Source organism: Peromyscus californicus, unplaced genomic scaffold (assembly GCF_007827085.1).
Source record: "Peromyscus californicus insignis strain IS unplaced genomic scaffold, ASM782708v3 Scaffold_1__1_contigs__length_55948999, whole genome shotgun sequence".
In the NCBI taxonomy this organism is placed as follows: domain Eukaryota; kingdom Metazoa; phylum Chordata; class Mammalia; order Rodentia; family Cricetidae; genus Peromyscus; species Peromyscus californicus.
The window spans coordinates 28,687,460-28,702,162 of NW_026294492.1; the positions used below are offsets into that span (position 1 = coordinate 28,687,460).

Consider the following 14,703-nt stretch of genomic DNA (forward strand, 5'->3'; position numbering starts at 1 on the left):
TAATGAACTCACAGTTTTGTTGGAAGGTAGGCTGCGGTGTCGTCCTTACTTCTGATAATGTCATTACACTTATCTAGTGTCTGAAAAACGGTGTAAGTATCCCCAATGCTATACAGGGCTGCAAGGTTCTTAGCTAACAACTTTCGAGTAGGTGGTCCAGGTGAGCTGCTGATTAATCCAGTTAATTGTTCAACAAGCTTTTTCTGTTTTTCTTTTACATCTGTCTGTTATTTAAAAAAAAAAAAAAGAACATTTTTCCTTGTACCCTTATTACTTTCTAGTCAAAAATACTTAACATGTATGATGCTTTAATAACTAAAACCTATATTCATTAAGCATAACTCACACATGAAAACATCTATGAAAATGAAAACTTCAGTAACAAATGATCCACCCTTTCCTAGATTAAATCTTCATTTCCCTTCACTGTCCAAAAGTTTGACTTCAATTAAAGTGATTACTGTGTGAGCCAGTTTCCAGACCAACTTAGGAAGTTGAATCACATACTGGATGCATAGCTTACAGATATCTACGGTTTTTCCCTAAACAAGCAGATACAGTTGTCCGCCATAAAGTTATGGGCTAGTAAAGAAAACCAGAAGAAATTTTGAAGAGACCTAAGCAACAGGACGTAATTCCCAGATCTACACATAACCAGTATCTAGTCAATATCGAGAATTCACTCACTTACTTGAGAAATACGATGCAATTACTACATGCCACACACTATTCTAGGCACTGGGTGTGACAGTGAACAAAACAGACCAAGCCTGATTCTCATGAAATTTACATTCTAGGGGCAGGGACAGAACATAAATAAATGGCATGAGTGCTTACTATTTTATATAGGTTAATTAGAAAAACGTCACTCTCTAAGGTGAAGTGGTGAGCTATGCGGCTATCCAGGAATAGAACATTTGCAGATGAAGTCTGTTTAGTACACTTGAGGACAGCAAGGTCAGGTTAGCTGGGATGAAGTAGAAGAAATCAGTCAGAGATGAAGTCAGAGGAAACCCGATGACAGAATATTAAGTTCATTCTGAGTGAGTGTTTTAAGCAGAGGAGGGTTGTTATCTAAATCTTTCACCCAATTAGTCTTGACTGTTAAAACCATGGATGCTGAATATACAAGGCAGAAACATGGTGGGCAATTAGAAAGCTACTGCAATAACCCGGAAGAGAGACACTGGAGAGGCAGGTGAGAGGAAGTAGACGGGTCCTAGATATGCTTGTGGGTAATTCCATTAATATTTGCTAATCAGCATGATACGAGGTTTAAGGGAGAAGTGAAGAATAGCTTTAAGGGTTTGGGAAAGGGGAGGTTTGAAAAAGGAAATCAATACTTTGGTTTAGATGTGTTAGTGTTAACTCGGTGGGGGTGTGTGTGTGTGTGTGTGTGTGTGTGTGTGTGTGTGTGTGTGTGTGTGTGTGTATGTATGTATAGAGGAGACTGAGAACGAATCACGTATCCCATGCTGGCCTTGAATTTACTGCGCAGCTGAGGATGACACTGAACTTTTGACCCTCCTGCTCCCACTTCCCAGGGGCTGGGATTATTGCTATGGGCCACGACATAAAATTGTTTTATGTGGTGCTTGGAATTAAACCCAGGGCTTTTTGCATGTTAGAGGCAAGTGCTCTACCAACGGAGCTACACAGCAGCCCATGAGATACCTTTTGAAAGTTGGGTATCTGAAATGGCGGCAGAAATCCTAAGATTAGCCGTCACTAAAGGGGAAAACCGACAGCTCTCACAACAAAACGACGTGAGTGTTAAGTACTTACAGCGGAAGATCAGCTATGTGAAAAGATGGGAAGGAACAAAAAAAAAAAAAAAAAAAAACAAGTCCTGACCACTGTTTGGGCAATTTGAGTTATGTGAGACCTTGAAAAAGACTTTTCAGAGGAAGGAAGACAACACACGCCCAGGTACAGAAGATTTTAGGGACAGATAAAAATTTCTAGTTAAAGGTTACAAGGGAATCCATGCATTTACTGTCTTTCTGGCAATTAAAGTGATTCTAACAGGCAGGAGCAACAGCACAAAGCCAAGTTCACAAGGGCCACCACAATAGGAAAAGAGTGCAAGCAAAAACCTGGAAGCCCACAACTCCCAGCAGAGAAAACGAAGAAGAAATGAAGACACAAAGCACTCCAATAGTTCATGGGCCTTTTTTGTTTGTTTGTTTGTTTTTAAGTCTTGGAAGACTTTTGAGGTTAGAATAAATCTGCACCTAGAAATAAAAGGAATAACCGGTTGACAGTCTCTGAGGGCATACAGGGGTGCATCCATCACGCCCAGCATTTCAGCACTCAGGCAGCTAATGCAGGAAGACAGCTGCATGTTTGAAGCCAGTCTGGGATACATAATGAGTCCCAGGCCAGCCAGGAATACCTAATACAAGCCTGTCACACATAGAAAAATCAAAGCCAAAAAAACAAACAAAATCTTCTATGCTCCTCTCCTCCATCCTAGGATAAGGTTAGAGGCTTGTTTTCTGAAAAAGTGTAAGATGGGACAACTTTGGACAAGGATACAACTGTGGACTGAGGTCACTGTACTAAATAGGAATCAAGTGAATGTCTACATATTGAGTGTTGAAGCCTTCAGGCTCCCTATCCCGATCCCTCAATCCGAGACAATTAACCACATCGTCTTCAGACACTAGAGTAGAAAAGTATCTTCTAGGGACAATCAGTCTAGAGAAACAAACTAAGAGGGTAGGCTCGGGACTAACCTATCTGACATTCAGATAACAAAATTCACCTTTTCCAGAACACCTTCTGTGATTCACTCTTAAAATCTGAACAAAGCTCTCATTTGAGGAATGCATCTAATGTTTAGAAAATAAACAAAACATGCACAAAACAAACGTGCATGTAACTCAAAGAGGCTGTGTAGGAAGTAGAAGAAGCCGGGCGGTGGTGGCGCACGCTTTTATTCCCAGCACTCGGGAGGCAGAGCCAGGCGGATCTCTGTGACTGGTCTACAAAGCGAGATCCAGGACAGGCACCAAAACTACACATAGAAACCCTGTCTCGAAAAATCAGAAAGGAAAGAAAGAAAGGAAGAAAGAAAGAAAGAAAGAAAGAAAGAAAGAAAGAAAGAAAGAAAGAAAGAAAGAAAGAAAGAAAGAAAGAAAGAAAGAAAGAAAAAAGAAAGAAAGTAGAAAAGTAAAAACCTCTTATTAAGTCCCCAAAGAGAACAGGCAGACAGTGAGATTACAGACATCACAGAGACCACTTCCAGGCACTGATGATGATAAGTGACACCAGCCACAGAGTCATCTTTTTCTCCCAGTCACACTGAGCTGAGATAAGAAGTATGCAACGAGCGGGATTTAGACAGGGTCTGGGTTTTGTTGCTGACTAAGAAGAGAAAGATAAACTAGAAATTCCTGAGGTGAATGACTCATAACATTCTCAAAACAGAATGTTTTAAATTCTCTTTATATTAATCTCATGGGGTGGGGGGAGCGATACCTACCTTGTTGGCAGCGACTAGGACTTTATCAAGAAATCTTAACCATTCAAAGATAAACACTGGTCTCTTTGCTTCGGTGATTTGAGCCAATGCTTCTTCATTTAGCAATAAGCTGTGAGCTAACTCCATTATTGAAGTTCTTAATTCACACCTTAAATGAACAGAGTTAAAAGAAAAAAAATACATGTAAGGAATTTTTATTTATGTGTAGGACTGTTTGGCCTACATGAATGTATGTGCACCACATTTGAGCCTGCTGCCCACAGAAATCAATCAGAACAGGGTGTTAGACGCCCTGGAACTAGAGTTACAGATGGTTATAGTCACCATGTGGGTGCTGGAAATGAAACCCGGGTCCTTTTCAAAAGCAACAAGAGTTATTAACCACTGAGCCATCTCTCCAGCCCCGACAAGTAAGGATTTTTTAATACTAAATCTCCAATTTCATAAATGCAACCACTAAGATTGGGGGTGGGGAGGGAAGTATGGTTTCACTTCTCATTATTTCTCATTTGTTCAATACAACTTCTTTCACACACCACCTGAGAGAACCAATTTTGAGAAGTCGACGATAGAAACGAAATTAAACTGGCGACAAGAACGGAGTGCAAGGAAAATGTAAATACTGCAAGAAGGCATTATTCCCGGTAACTCACTCTACCCCCGAAGCACCAAGCTCATGCATCGTGGCGAGCCTTCTCCGTGCCCTGCTGAGTGTTCATGCACCTTTACGGTCCCTGGCGACCAAAGCTTCCGACAGGCGAGGGGCGGGCCCAGAAAGGGACCCGCAGCAGGAGCGCCCGGGACAACCCCTTGGCCCAGGGATGCAGACCCCGAGTGCACGGGGTAGGGGTGCACCCTGCTGCTCCGAGGACCGCGACAGCTTGGGACCCGGGGGAACACGCGAGACGGGGTGGCGGGGCCGTCCCAGGAGGTCAAGCCTCACGTCGCAAGGGGGGGGTCCTCGAGCTGTCAACCCCACGAGGCTGCGGCTCCCTGGCCTCAAAACTCCAATGCCTTCCTCGGCCCTCTGAACACACGTCCCGGGGTACCGGGATCGCGGTGCGTGTCCGCCTGCATGCTTCGACAGCGCGCGGGACCGCCTCACCTTCCAGTCCGGCCGGGGCCGGGATCAGCTGAGAGCCCCGCAGGCAGGAGCCACTGCAGAGGGACCCGGATGCCCCGCCTCCCCAACGCCAGCCCGCAGGAAGCCGAGGGGGGGGGGGGGAGGGAGACGCGCGCGCGTGCGCAGAACGCTGGTCTCGCGCCCGCGCGCACGCGCGCCCCTGACGCTCTCGTAACCCCGCCCACCCGAGTTCCCCAGCGAATCGGCCGTCAGAACCCGAGGGGGCTGGAGATCCGGCGGGCCCTTCGCGAGTGGGGCTGCGCATGCGCGGCGCGCGCTCGGCGGAGCTGGGTCCCGCCGGGTAAAGCTGCGCTTTTTAGGCTCTGCGGACGCCCCAGGAGAAGGACTGAGGTCGGTGCTAGTTGGCTGTGACCGCCCATCGCAACATCAGCAGCGGCCTCCCCCCCCCCCGCCCCCCAATCCGTGAGTGGTCGTTTGGATGGGTCGCTGCAGGCGGGAGGGAAGGGCCTGCGATGCTCGAGAGGCACCTGTAGGAAAAGAGGTGGCCCATCTCTGTATTCAGTCGCCCTTGCTTCAAACTCACCGTGCAAAGATGCCCAGTAAAGAATAAGCCTGCACCGATCATCATCTTCCTGTTGAGAAAATGGTCACCCTTTATTTAGGTACTTAGTCACAGAGCCGCGCATCATTCTTGCCCTGGTTCTTTCTCTCACACCACCTCCAACCCATCCTCAAAAGACGTATGATCACTTCGCTGCTGTGACTCTCCTAAGGGATGGTCCAGGCCCACCAGTATCTTTTCCTGAGTTCTCTATCGCCTTGTGGAGTTTATGCTTATGTTTTGGAGGGAGTGGATAATGCTAGTATTTATTGTCCTCATAGCAAGAGAGCTTTCACACTCGAGGACCCAATTCCTTATTCCACTCCTTAACAGTAATTTAACTTCCTCACCAATAGTAATCAGTTTCCTCAAAGTTTGTCCCTTAATGACATCGCAATACCTGGTGTACGTAAGTGTGATGGGATATGAAAATTGTGACTATAGGATGTAATAACTAAAAGGGAGAAATAACCTGTCATCCCACTGTGCAGATCACGCTGCCCTCAAACTCCTGAGTGTTGAAATGACACCAGTGGACCATCATGTCTGACTTTGGAAATGTTTCCCTTGAAAATAATTCAGAGCCGGGCGGTGGTGGTGCACACCTTTAATCCCAGCACTCGGGAGGCAGAACCTGGCAGATCTCTGTGAGTTCGAGGCCAGCCTGGTCTACAGAGCGAGATCCAGGACAGGCACCAAAACTACACAGAGAAACCCTGTCCCCAAAAAAACAACAACAACAAAAATTCAGTTTGGGCCAGACATTTAGCTTAATGGTAGAATGCTTTTCTTGCATGTGTAGGGCCCCGGGTTTGATACCCAGCTCATCACTGACAGTTATAACCTCATTCTGCTTCAGGAGCAAGATCACCAAGACCTGTATTCTGTGTGGTTGGGAACGAATCATTTAGCCAAATCGAGCCTTCATTTTTCAAGCTGGAAAGTGGAACTGTTTGTATCTATTGAGCTGTTCATGAACTAGGTGAGTACTAACTAACTATTATATGTAAGAATACTGGTGTTCAGTCTGATTCACCTCAGGCTTGACTATTTTCCAAGTGGCTCACTGATTTGGCTCACATGTTTATGCCTCAGTTCCTCCTGTGGATGTCCCCATAGAGCTTGAGTGCTCTCAGGCGTGACCACAGACTTCATTAAATTACTCCATACTACCATCTTTACAGAGTGAAATGTTCAGTGTGACCCAAAGTCACTCGAATATACAAAATCCTGTTGGTTACACAAACTGCTCAATGTGGATATTACACAGAGTTATTAAAAAGCCAAGAGGCGCCAGGCGGTGGTGGCGCACGCCTTTAATCCCAGCACTCGGGAGGCAGAGCCAGGAGGATCTCTGTGAGTTCGAGGCCAGCCTGGACTACCAAGTGAGTTCCAGGAAAGGCGCAAAGCTACACAGAGAAACCCTGTCTCGAAAAACCAAAAAAAAAAAAAAAAAAAAGCCAAGAGGCAAGATTTAAGTAGGAGCAGACCATTTTGGAGAATACCACATGATTATATGAGTGTTTGTCTCATAACTGGAGGATCACAAGTTCCAAGGCCAGCTTGGACTACATAGTGAGTTCCAGGCCAGCCTGAGATACAGGATACAGGCCGGTCCGATCTCATGAAAGAAACAAAAAAAAAAAAAAAAGAGTGTTTACCTCTGTCGTGTTTTGATGAATTGGTATGGTACCAATAGGCTCATACTTTTGAATATTTGGTCCCAAATTGGAGGACCTGTTTGGGAAGGATTGGAAGGTGTGGCCTTGTTGGAGGTGTGCTGTGGGATGGTCTGTATGTGTGTTGCTGATTGGTCAATAAATAAATCACTGATTGGCCAGTGGCCAGGCAGGAAGTATAGGTGGGACAAGGAGGAGAATAAAGCTGGGAATTGGAAGGCTGAGTCAGGGACACTGCCAGCCGCTGTGATGGCAAACAGCATGTGAAGATGCCGGTAAGCCACGAGCCATGTGGCAAGGTATAGATTTATAGAAATGGATTAATTTAAGCTGTAAGAACAGTTAGCAAGAAGCCTGCCACGGCCATACAGTTTGTAAGCAATATAAGTCTCTGTGTTTACTTGGTTGGGTCTGAGCGGCTGAGGGACTGGTGGGTGACAGAGATTTGTGCTGACTGTGGGCCAGGCAGGAAAACTCTAGCTACAGAGGTGAGTCACAACAGGTGCTTTGAAGTTTCAAAAGTCCACACCATTCCCAGGTAGCCTCTGTTGGGTTGGCTGCTTCTCTGTTCCTAGGACATAGGATGCTGAATTCTCTATCTTTGTGTTCAGGGAGCATCTTGTAGTGTTGCCACTCTCCAGGGTTGATTTCCATTTTGGTAAGCTAAAATGATAATGATAATAAATAATACTATTACTCTGTCCTGTCTGATTTGTAGGCAGTATTATCATATGACGTTGAACATGGCAGAAGAAGAAGAGGATTACATGTCAGATGCCTTCATTAATGTTCAGTGAGTAAATGTGCACACCTAATATGATGATATGAAAAAGACGTATATAGACTAAAAAATGAGGACATTGGTTGGGTGGTGGTGGTAGTCATGTGTGTTGGCTTGTTTTGAGACAGGGTCTGTCTCATGTAGCTCAGGCTGCTCTCTAACTAACTCACTGTGTGGCTGATTCCCCTGCCTCTGTTTCCTAAGAACTGAGATTACAGGTGTGTGCAAAAGCCATGACTAGTTGTTACAGTGTTGGGTTTCATGCATACTAACTAGGTAAGTACTCTGACACTACTTGAGCTACCCACCCCCACCCCGGGACATTTTTTTAATATGTCTTTCAATTTTTAAAGAAGAGGCAGGCAGATTGCTGAGTTTGAGGCCAGCCTGGTCTACAGAGAGTTCCAGGATAGCCAGGACTACACAAAGAAACCCTGTTTTGAACCCCCATCCCCTCCAAAAAAAAATCAGTCTCAACTGTTTCATGGACAACATCTTGCGTGTCCATACAAAGATGATAGGTGCTGTCTTGTCTCTTTTGGTGCTAACCATTTTACTTCTCTTAACCCTGTTTGGGTGCCCTCTTCTGTCTCCTGCCAGTGTCAAGGGGGTACCTGGCAAACAGGAAGAAACCTTCCTGCACTCGTCTACACTGTTGCCTTTATTTTTCAGGGAAGATGTCAGACCAGGCGTGCCAATGCTGAGGCAGATCCGCGAGGCCCGCCGGAAAGAAGAGAAGCAGCAGGAAGCTAATCTGAAAAACAGACAGAAGAGTGTGAAAGAAGAAGAACGGGAAAGACGTGACCTCGGGTTGAAGAATGCGCTGGGCTGTGAAAACAAAGGGTTTGCTTTGCTCCAGAAGATGGGATACAAGAGCGGGCAGGCCCTGGGCAAGAGTGGTGAGTCACGGGCAGAACTGGCTCGGGGTTCTTTTTTGTTTGTTTGTTTTTTTGAGACAGGGTTTCCCCGTGTAGCTTTGGTGCCTGTCCTGGATCTCACTCTGTAGACCAGGCTGGCCTCGAACTCAGAGAGATCCGCCTGCCTCTGCCTCCCTCGTGCTGGGATTAAAGGCGTGCGCCACCGCCGCCCGGTTTGGCTCGGTGTTCTTTACCACTCAATTGCAATGTGCTGACGGAGACCTAAGTTGACAGTACTTCTTGTCTACCAAAAAGTAAAGCAACTTAAGTTTCTTGGTATCTTTGGGGCTACCGAACCTTCCAGAGTTGTCTTCTCACATCCATTTTAAATGCCACACATGCCGACATGAGCCACTCAACATCCCACCGCCTCCTTGAATTGGCAAGTGGCCGACTGGAAGCAGTGGAGAGTGGAGGCAGGTGATGGGCAGAGACGCGCAGTGGCCAGATGGCAATGAAGCAACTTAGGGGACCATGGCAGGGCTCCTCCCAGCCTGCTCTGCGCCTGCGGCAGCCATCCAACTGACCTTCCACTTGGAGAAGCTGTGTTCCCCTTTAGGAAGTGAAACTGCTTCTTAAGATGTGGTGGCTGTAAATGGTGGCTTCGGTTTGCTTTGTTTCTACTTTAATCACGTTGATGTTTTCATACAGGAAGACTGTTTTCTCTTGAGATTTCTGCCTGTTAAGACTGTTGCGTCCATAATGTTGCTTCCTAAAATGCATAAGTGCACAGGGAGACAGAGGCAAGTAGATCTCTGTGAGTTCAGGGCCAGCCTGGTCTACATAATGAGTTCCAGGACAGCTAGAGCTACATAGTGATACCTGGTCTTAAAAATCGATAGATGATAGATAGATAGATAGATAGATAGATAGATAGATAGATAGATAGATAAACAGATAGATAGATAGATAGGTGGGTGGGTGGGTGGGTGGGTGGGTGGGTGGGTGATATGTAAAGTTAGGAGAGGTAATAGCTGAAAAAGAGAATAAGAGAGTATTAGTTTCCAGAATTGGATTTGGGGTGTCATTGAACCTGGGAAGGGATATACAGAGACATTATAATGCTACATACTATGCTAACTGACCTGAACTTTGTGGTAAATAAAATATTTCTAATTTATGTTTCTTTTTTCTGTTTTTAGGAGACGGTATTGTTGAACCAATTCCTCTGAATGTCAAAACAGGTATATAATAATTTTTAACTATATTAAGTAACAATAACTTAGATTGGCTTGCTTAATATGTTTTTGTGAGGGTGCCCTTATAGTTGACTGTCATTGGAAGCCTATGAAATAGCAAAATGTTAAACTTCTAAACCTTTTTAAAGTTGTTTTTGTAAGAAAAAAAAATTTTCAAGTAAGTTTTGGTGAAATAGAAGTAATGGAATATAAAATTTAAATCATAAAAAATACGGGGAGCCAGGAGTAATCATTTGTAATTATGTACCTGTAATCTCAGGACTTAGGAGGCAGATGTAGGAGGATAGGTTTGTGGGGGTTAGCCTGAGCTACATAGTGAGGCCCCGCCCCAGAGTTAAGGATGAAGCCCATTGGTAGAGTGCCTGCCTATCCAGTACATGGCTCTGCCTCTGATCCCAGCCCTGCAGAAACTGGGGGGAAATTTTTATAATGATGAAAGCACAGTGCCTTTCTTGTCATTTGTAAGGTGCCAAAAATTTTCTAAAGAAGATTTTTCGATGACATTTTTAAATATAATTCCTTGGTTTAACTGAAGAGAGAAAAAAGCATACATGTGTGACAGTGTGATAGTTGATAGTATTTTCCTAATTTTTATTTTATTTATTTTTTATTTACTTATTTATTTTTGGGTTTTTGGGACAGGGTTTCTCTGTATAACAGTCCTAGCTGTCCTGGAACTCACTCTGTAGACCAGGCTGGCCTCAAACTCAAAGATCCATCTGCCTCTACCTCCCAAGTGCTGGGATTAAAGGCGTGCGCCAACACCGCCCTAATTTGTAAAAATGTGTGTAGCATTACTGTGTTAGATGAGACTCTGTGATCTTTGTCAAAATCATCCTAGTGTTTTCTGCTGCCATTTTAATGAAATAAGTTTGGATAATTATATTCAAATGAAAACTGCAGTTAATTTCTTAGCTATTTAAATTGTCAGGTTTTGAAGTTTAAGAAAAAAAAAAATGAGTAAGTTCCCAAATTCCTCATCAGAATTTTTGTCTGTGACCAGGAAAAAGTGGCTTAGGTCACGAGACGCTACAAAAACGGAAAGCAGAGGAAAGGCTGGAAAACTACCGGAGAAAAATTCACATGATAAACCAAAATGAAGAGAAGGCCGCCGAGCAGTTCCGGTAAAGCGTTTGTTTCCTTTGACCTGGTTTTGCTGCCAATCCCCCTTATGACGGTGTGCTCCCCAGCGCTCGGGTATATAAAGTAGTTCAGAGAATAGAGACATTGCGACTCTTGCTTCACTCAGGATGCGAATGAAAAGTAAGCAAGACGAGATGAGGCTTGAAGGAGACCTGCGAAGAAGCCAGCGAGCTTGCCAGCAGCTGGATACCCAGAAGGTCGGTGGGCATCTCCCTCCAGTTTCCTAGTGCCTTAGTACCTGGATGATCTGGTTTATATTTTTATTGAGGGAAAAAACAAAACAAAACTAAAAACTCCACCCCTTGCTTATAAAACCTTTCCCTTAAAGACCTACAATGGCGGTGGTGGCGCACGCCTTCAATCCCAGCACTCGGGAGGCAGAGGCAGGCAGATCTCTGTGAGTTCGAGGACAGTCTGGGCTACAGAGTGAGATCCAGGTCAGGCACCAAAGCTACACAGAGAAACCCTGTTTGGGAGCGGGGGGTGGGGAGGGGGGATTCTGTTTGGTGTGCACTACCTACTGTGGTGACTGACTCATTAATGGCTGACTTACTCCAGGGACCGGTTTCCTGAGTTGTCTGCTAAGGGTTAAATAGCTTTGGTTTTATTCCAGTTGTCATTACTCGGGACTGGAAGGTGTAGAAATGCTGTTCCCCTTAATGTTTGATTCACCAGAATAACCTAATTTTAGTTTGTGCTTCTCACTTGGTGTGTCTGTTGGGAAATGAAGGTGGAATGCTTTCATTTCAAATAGGCATCTTTTAAAATCATTTAAAAAGAAATCTTTGCCTTTTACAAAACACAGTGAGTGGTGTCAAGGTAAAATGCCGTCACTTAAAGTCTCAAATATTGGTATAATTTCTGCCATAGGTCAGTAGTTGGGAGAAATGTCCCACTTTACTGTATTTCCGTGGGGTATTTATTATCTTGCATGTACTTGCTGATACTTAATGACTTCCTAGCTTATATGTACCATTTATACCCATCGCTCCTCTTCCTTGCTTGACTGACACAATTCTAATTGCCCTTTTAGTTAGTCTTCACTGGTCGTGGTCCAATGCTTTACTGAGAAATTGCACTCAGTAAATATTAATTGGAAGGAGAATTCGTGTTAACACAAACATACTTATGATACCACAAGTGTACTTAGCTATGCTTTATAACAATCCTGCATTTTCAGAACATTCCGGTTCCCAGGGAGGCATGGTACTGGATAAGGCCTGAGGAGGAGACTGAAGAAGAGGAAGAGGAAGAACAGGATGAAGATGAGTACACCAGTGAAGATTTGAGTGTACGTCTGGGCACCATTTGTTTCCTTGGAGCAGGAGTCTTGGCCTTGGCACTGTTACCACCTGAAGCTGGGTAACTCTGCTGTGGGCAGCATGATCGGATGTGTAGCAGTACCACATGCCACTTGGCTTGGGTTCTGCCACCTGCCTAGGGGCAGGGAGGGAGAAAGGACAGACACATAGACACACAGGAAAACTAGGATCGGGTGGGGGAGTGCTCAACCTGATGGGGGTACCTACTACCCCAGCAACCCTGAACGTCAGTGTGTTTATTTGCTGTAGCACACAGGGAGGGGCTAGCTAGTCTTGATGGGAAGTCTCTCTAGGCAAGCAGCCTCAGGCCGTGATATGACAGAGGAGGAAGCTGTAGCTGCCAGTTGAAGCTGGCGTCTGGAGGGTGGAGACCAGGTATGCTGCTATGTAGGCAATAGAGAAAGCCTTGGGTGAACGAAGTCCTGGGTGAATGTGTGTATCACTGACATTAGCATGCCATGTCGAGAGCTCCGGTGCCTCCGCCCCACAGGAGTGGCAAGGAGGAACAGCTAAGCTTTCCTCAGGGGTCTGAGAATGAGTGCTGGTAAATGATTGATCAGGGTGTACAAACACTGGCAACTGCAGCATGACAACCAAAAAATGTCTCCAAGCATTGCCAAGTAGCCCCTGGGGAGAAAAACCACCCAAGTTGAGAGTTGCTGATTTCCAGGATTGCTTTACTAACCCCAAAATAAAAATTTCATATGATTTTTCCATTTAGTTTTAGTTTACTAAAAAGGACAGATTAGCTACAAATGTAAATGATTGCACGTGGTTTTGTTTCCTGTTAAATTTCTAAAAGTGATCCTAATGTGTACCTCATCCGTTCACAAAACAAGACAAACAGAAAATAAAATCAGAAGGAAGTACGGGGTGGATGAAGATAACTCAGTGAGTGACGGCACTTGCTGCCGAGCCTGAGTCCAGTCCCCGGGACTCACATGGTGGAAGGAGAGAGCCGACTCTCCCAAATCTCCCTCTGACACACGCTGGCCAACACCTGAGACACATACACGCACATGTGCACAATTAAGTTTTAAAATGTAGTTATTCTAGAAAGGGTGGTAATACCCCTACAGTTACTTGCATATGGAATTTTCCTAGGCAACATTCACAGCTTTAAGCACATACGTATGGCTTAACTGAGATCTCTGATGAGTGTGGCTGAAGGAGGCAGTCCTCCCTCCCCTCACCTGAGGGGCAGAGTCCTTGAAAGTAAAAGAGGTCTTTGAGAATCCTAATTATCGTTGGGCACGATGGCTACGTGAGTGTCCCATGATCTGCCACTCAAAGTGGATGTTCCTGCTGGGCAGGATGGTGCATAACCTTAATGCCAGCACTTGGGAGGCAGGGGCAGGCAAATCTCTATGTGTTCGAGGCTAGGCTGATCTACATAGCAAGTTCCAGGCCAATAATACATAATGAGACCCTGTCTTTTTCAAAAGACAAAACACCAAAACCTCATCACAGAGCAAGCCACAAGATGATTTTCTTTATGCTCACCAGTTGTCTCTTGTGAACAAGTGGTTAGTCAAAAGAGACATGCCCAAATGTATCACCTTGAGTAACTGTTGGAGAGTGTACCAGAAGAGTTCAAGCCTGGCCCTTAGTAACCGAACTGAGATCCAGGAACCAAGGTTCTGGTTGATGCGAGCCACTGATGCACCCGTGTCCTCCAGGTGCTGGAGAAACTGCAGATACTCACCGGCTACTTACGAGAAGAACATCTGTATTGCATTTGGTGTGGGACAGCCTACGAAGGTGAGAAGATAATTTATGTTTAAAAACTACTGCCTGTGAATACTTGCTTATTTTTAATAACACTCACGAGTGAGACACCAGCAATGTGGGACTGGTGTCTAAAGGAATGGTGACTACAGAAATAATTGAGTTTTTATTAGAATTTAACATTTAATTTTTCAGTCACTGAATGTGCAAGAGGGGATTTTCACCATTTTATTACTCAAGAAATAATTTCTACTCTAAAGAATAACTTTAAAAGGCTTAGGCATGGTGACACACACTGTTAATCCCAGCCCTCAAGAGGCAGAGGCAGTGGATCTCTTGAGTTCAAGGCCAGCCTGGTCTACAGAGTATGTTCAGGATGGCCAGGGCTACACATAGAAACCTTGTCTTGAAAAAAGAAAGAAAGGAAGGGTTTTGTTGTTGTTGTTGTTGTTTTTCAAGACTGGGTTTTTCTGTGTAGTTTTGATGTCTGTCCTGGATCTCACTCTGTAGACCAGGCTGGCCTTGAACTCACAGAGATCCACCTGGCTCTGCCTCCCGAGTGCTGGGATTAAAGGCATGCGCCACCACCACCCAGCTTCTCTCATATCTTACATCCTGACCTCAGTTTCCCCTCCCTCCTCTCCTCCCAGTCCTTCCCCACCACCTCGCCTCTCCCCCAGATCCACCCCTCCTCCAGTTCCCTTCAGAAAAGTCTTGCCAGATATCTCAACTGAACCAATTGTCTTATATGTTTATCCATTT

General features: G+C 45.1%; 2 protein-coding genes across 8 annotated transcripts in view; one reads left to right on the forward strand and one right to left on the reverse strand.

Annotated features, from left to right (window-relative positions):
• Positions 1–4,702, reverse strand: part of Heatr5b (HEAT repeat containing 5B) — an 89,556-nt gene extending 84,854 nt beyond the window's left edge. For both annotated transcript variants that reach the window (XM_052746309.1, XM_052746308.1), the window contains exons 1-3: positions 4,593–4,702; positions 3,488–3,635; positions 13–224 (exon numbers count right to left, since the gene is read on the reverse strand). In XM_052746309.1, the coding sequence (XP_052602269.1) occupies positions 13–224; positions 3,488–3,613 (338 nt within the window). In that variant the 5' untranslated portion in view covers positions 3,614–3,635; positions 4,593–4,702. The remainder of the gene's footprint in view (positions 1–12; positions 225–3,487; positions 3,636–4,592) is intronic.
• A 141-nt stretch (positions 4,703–4,843) lies between these two features.
• Gpatch11 (G-patch domain containing 11) overlaps positions 4,844–14,703 on the forward strand; it is a 31,160-nt gene continuing 21,300 nt past the window's right edge. For 3 of the 6 annotated variants that reach the window (XM_052746317.1, XM_052746314.1, XM_052746315.1), the window contains exons 1-9: positions 4,868–5,033; positions 6,032–6,154; positions 7,570–7,644; positions 8,305–8,531; positions 9,692–9,733; positions 10,752–10,872; positions 10,998–11,088; positions 12,072–12,182; positions 13,893–13,974. In XM_052746317.1, coding sequence (XP_052602277.1) covers positions 7,583–7,644; positions 8,305–8,531; positions 9,692–9,733; positions 10,752–10,872; positions 10,998–11,088; positions 12,072–12,182; positions 13,893–13,974 — 736 coding nt within the window. In that variant the 5' untranslated portion in view covers positions 4,868–5,033; positions 6,032–6,154; positions 7,570–7,582. The other 3 variants (XM_052746313.1, XM_052746311.1, XM_052746312.1) reach the window with 3 other exon arrangements.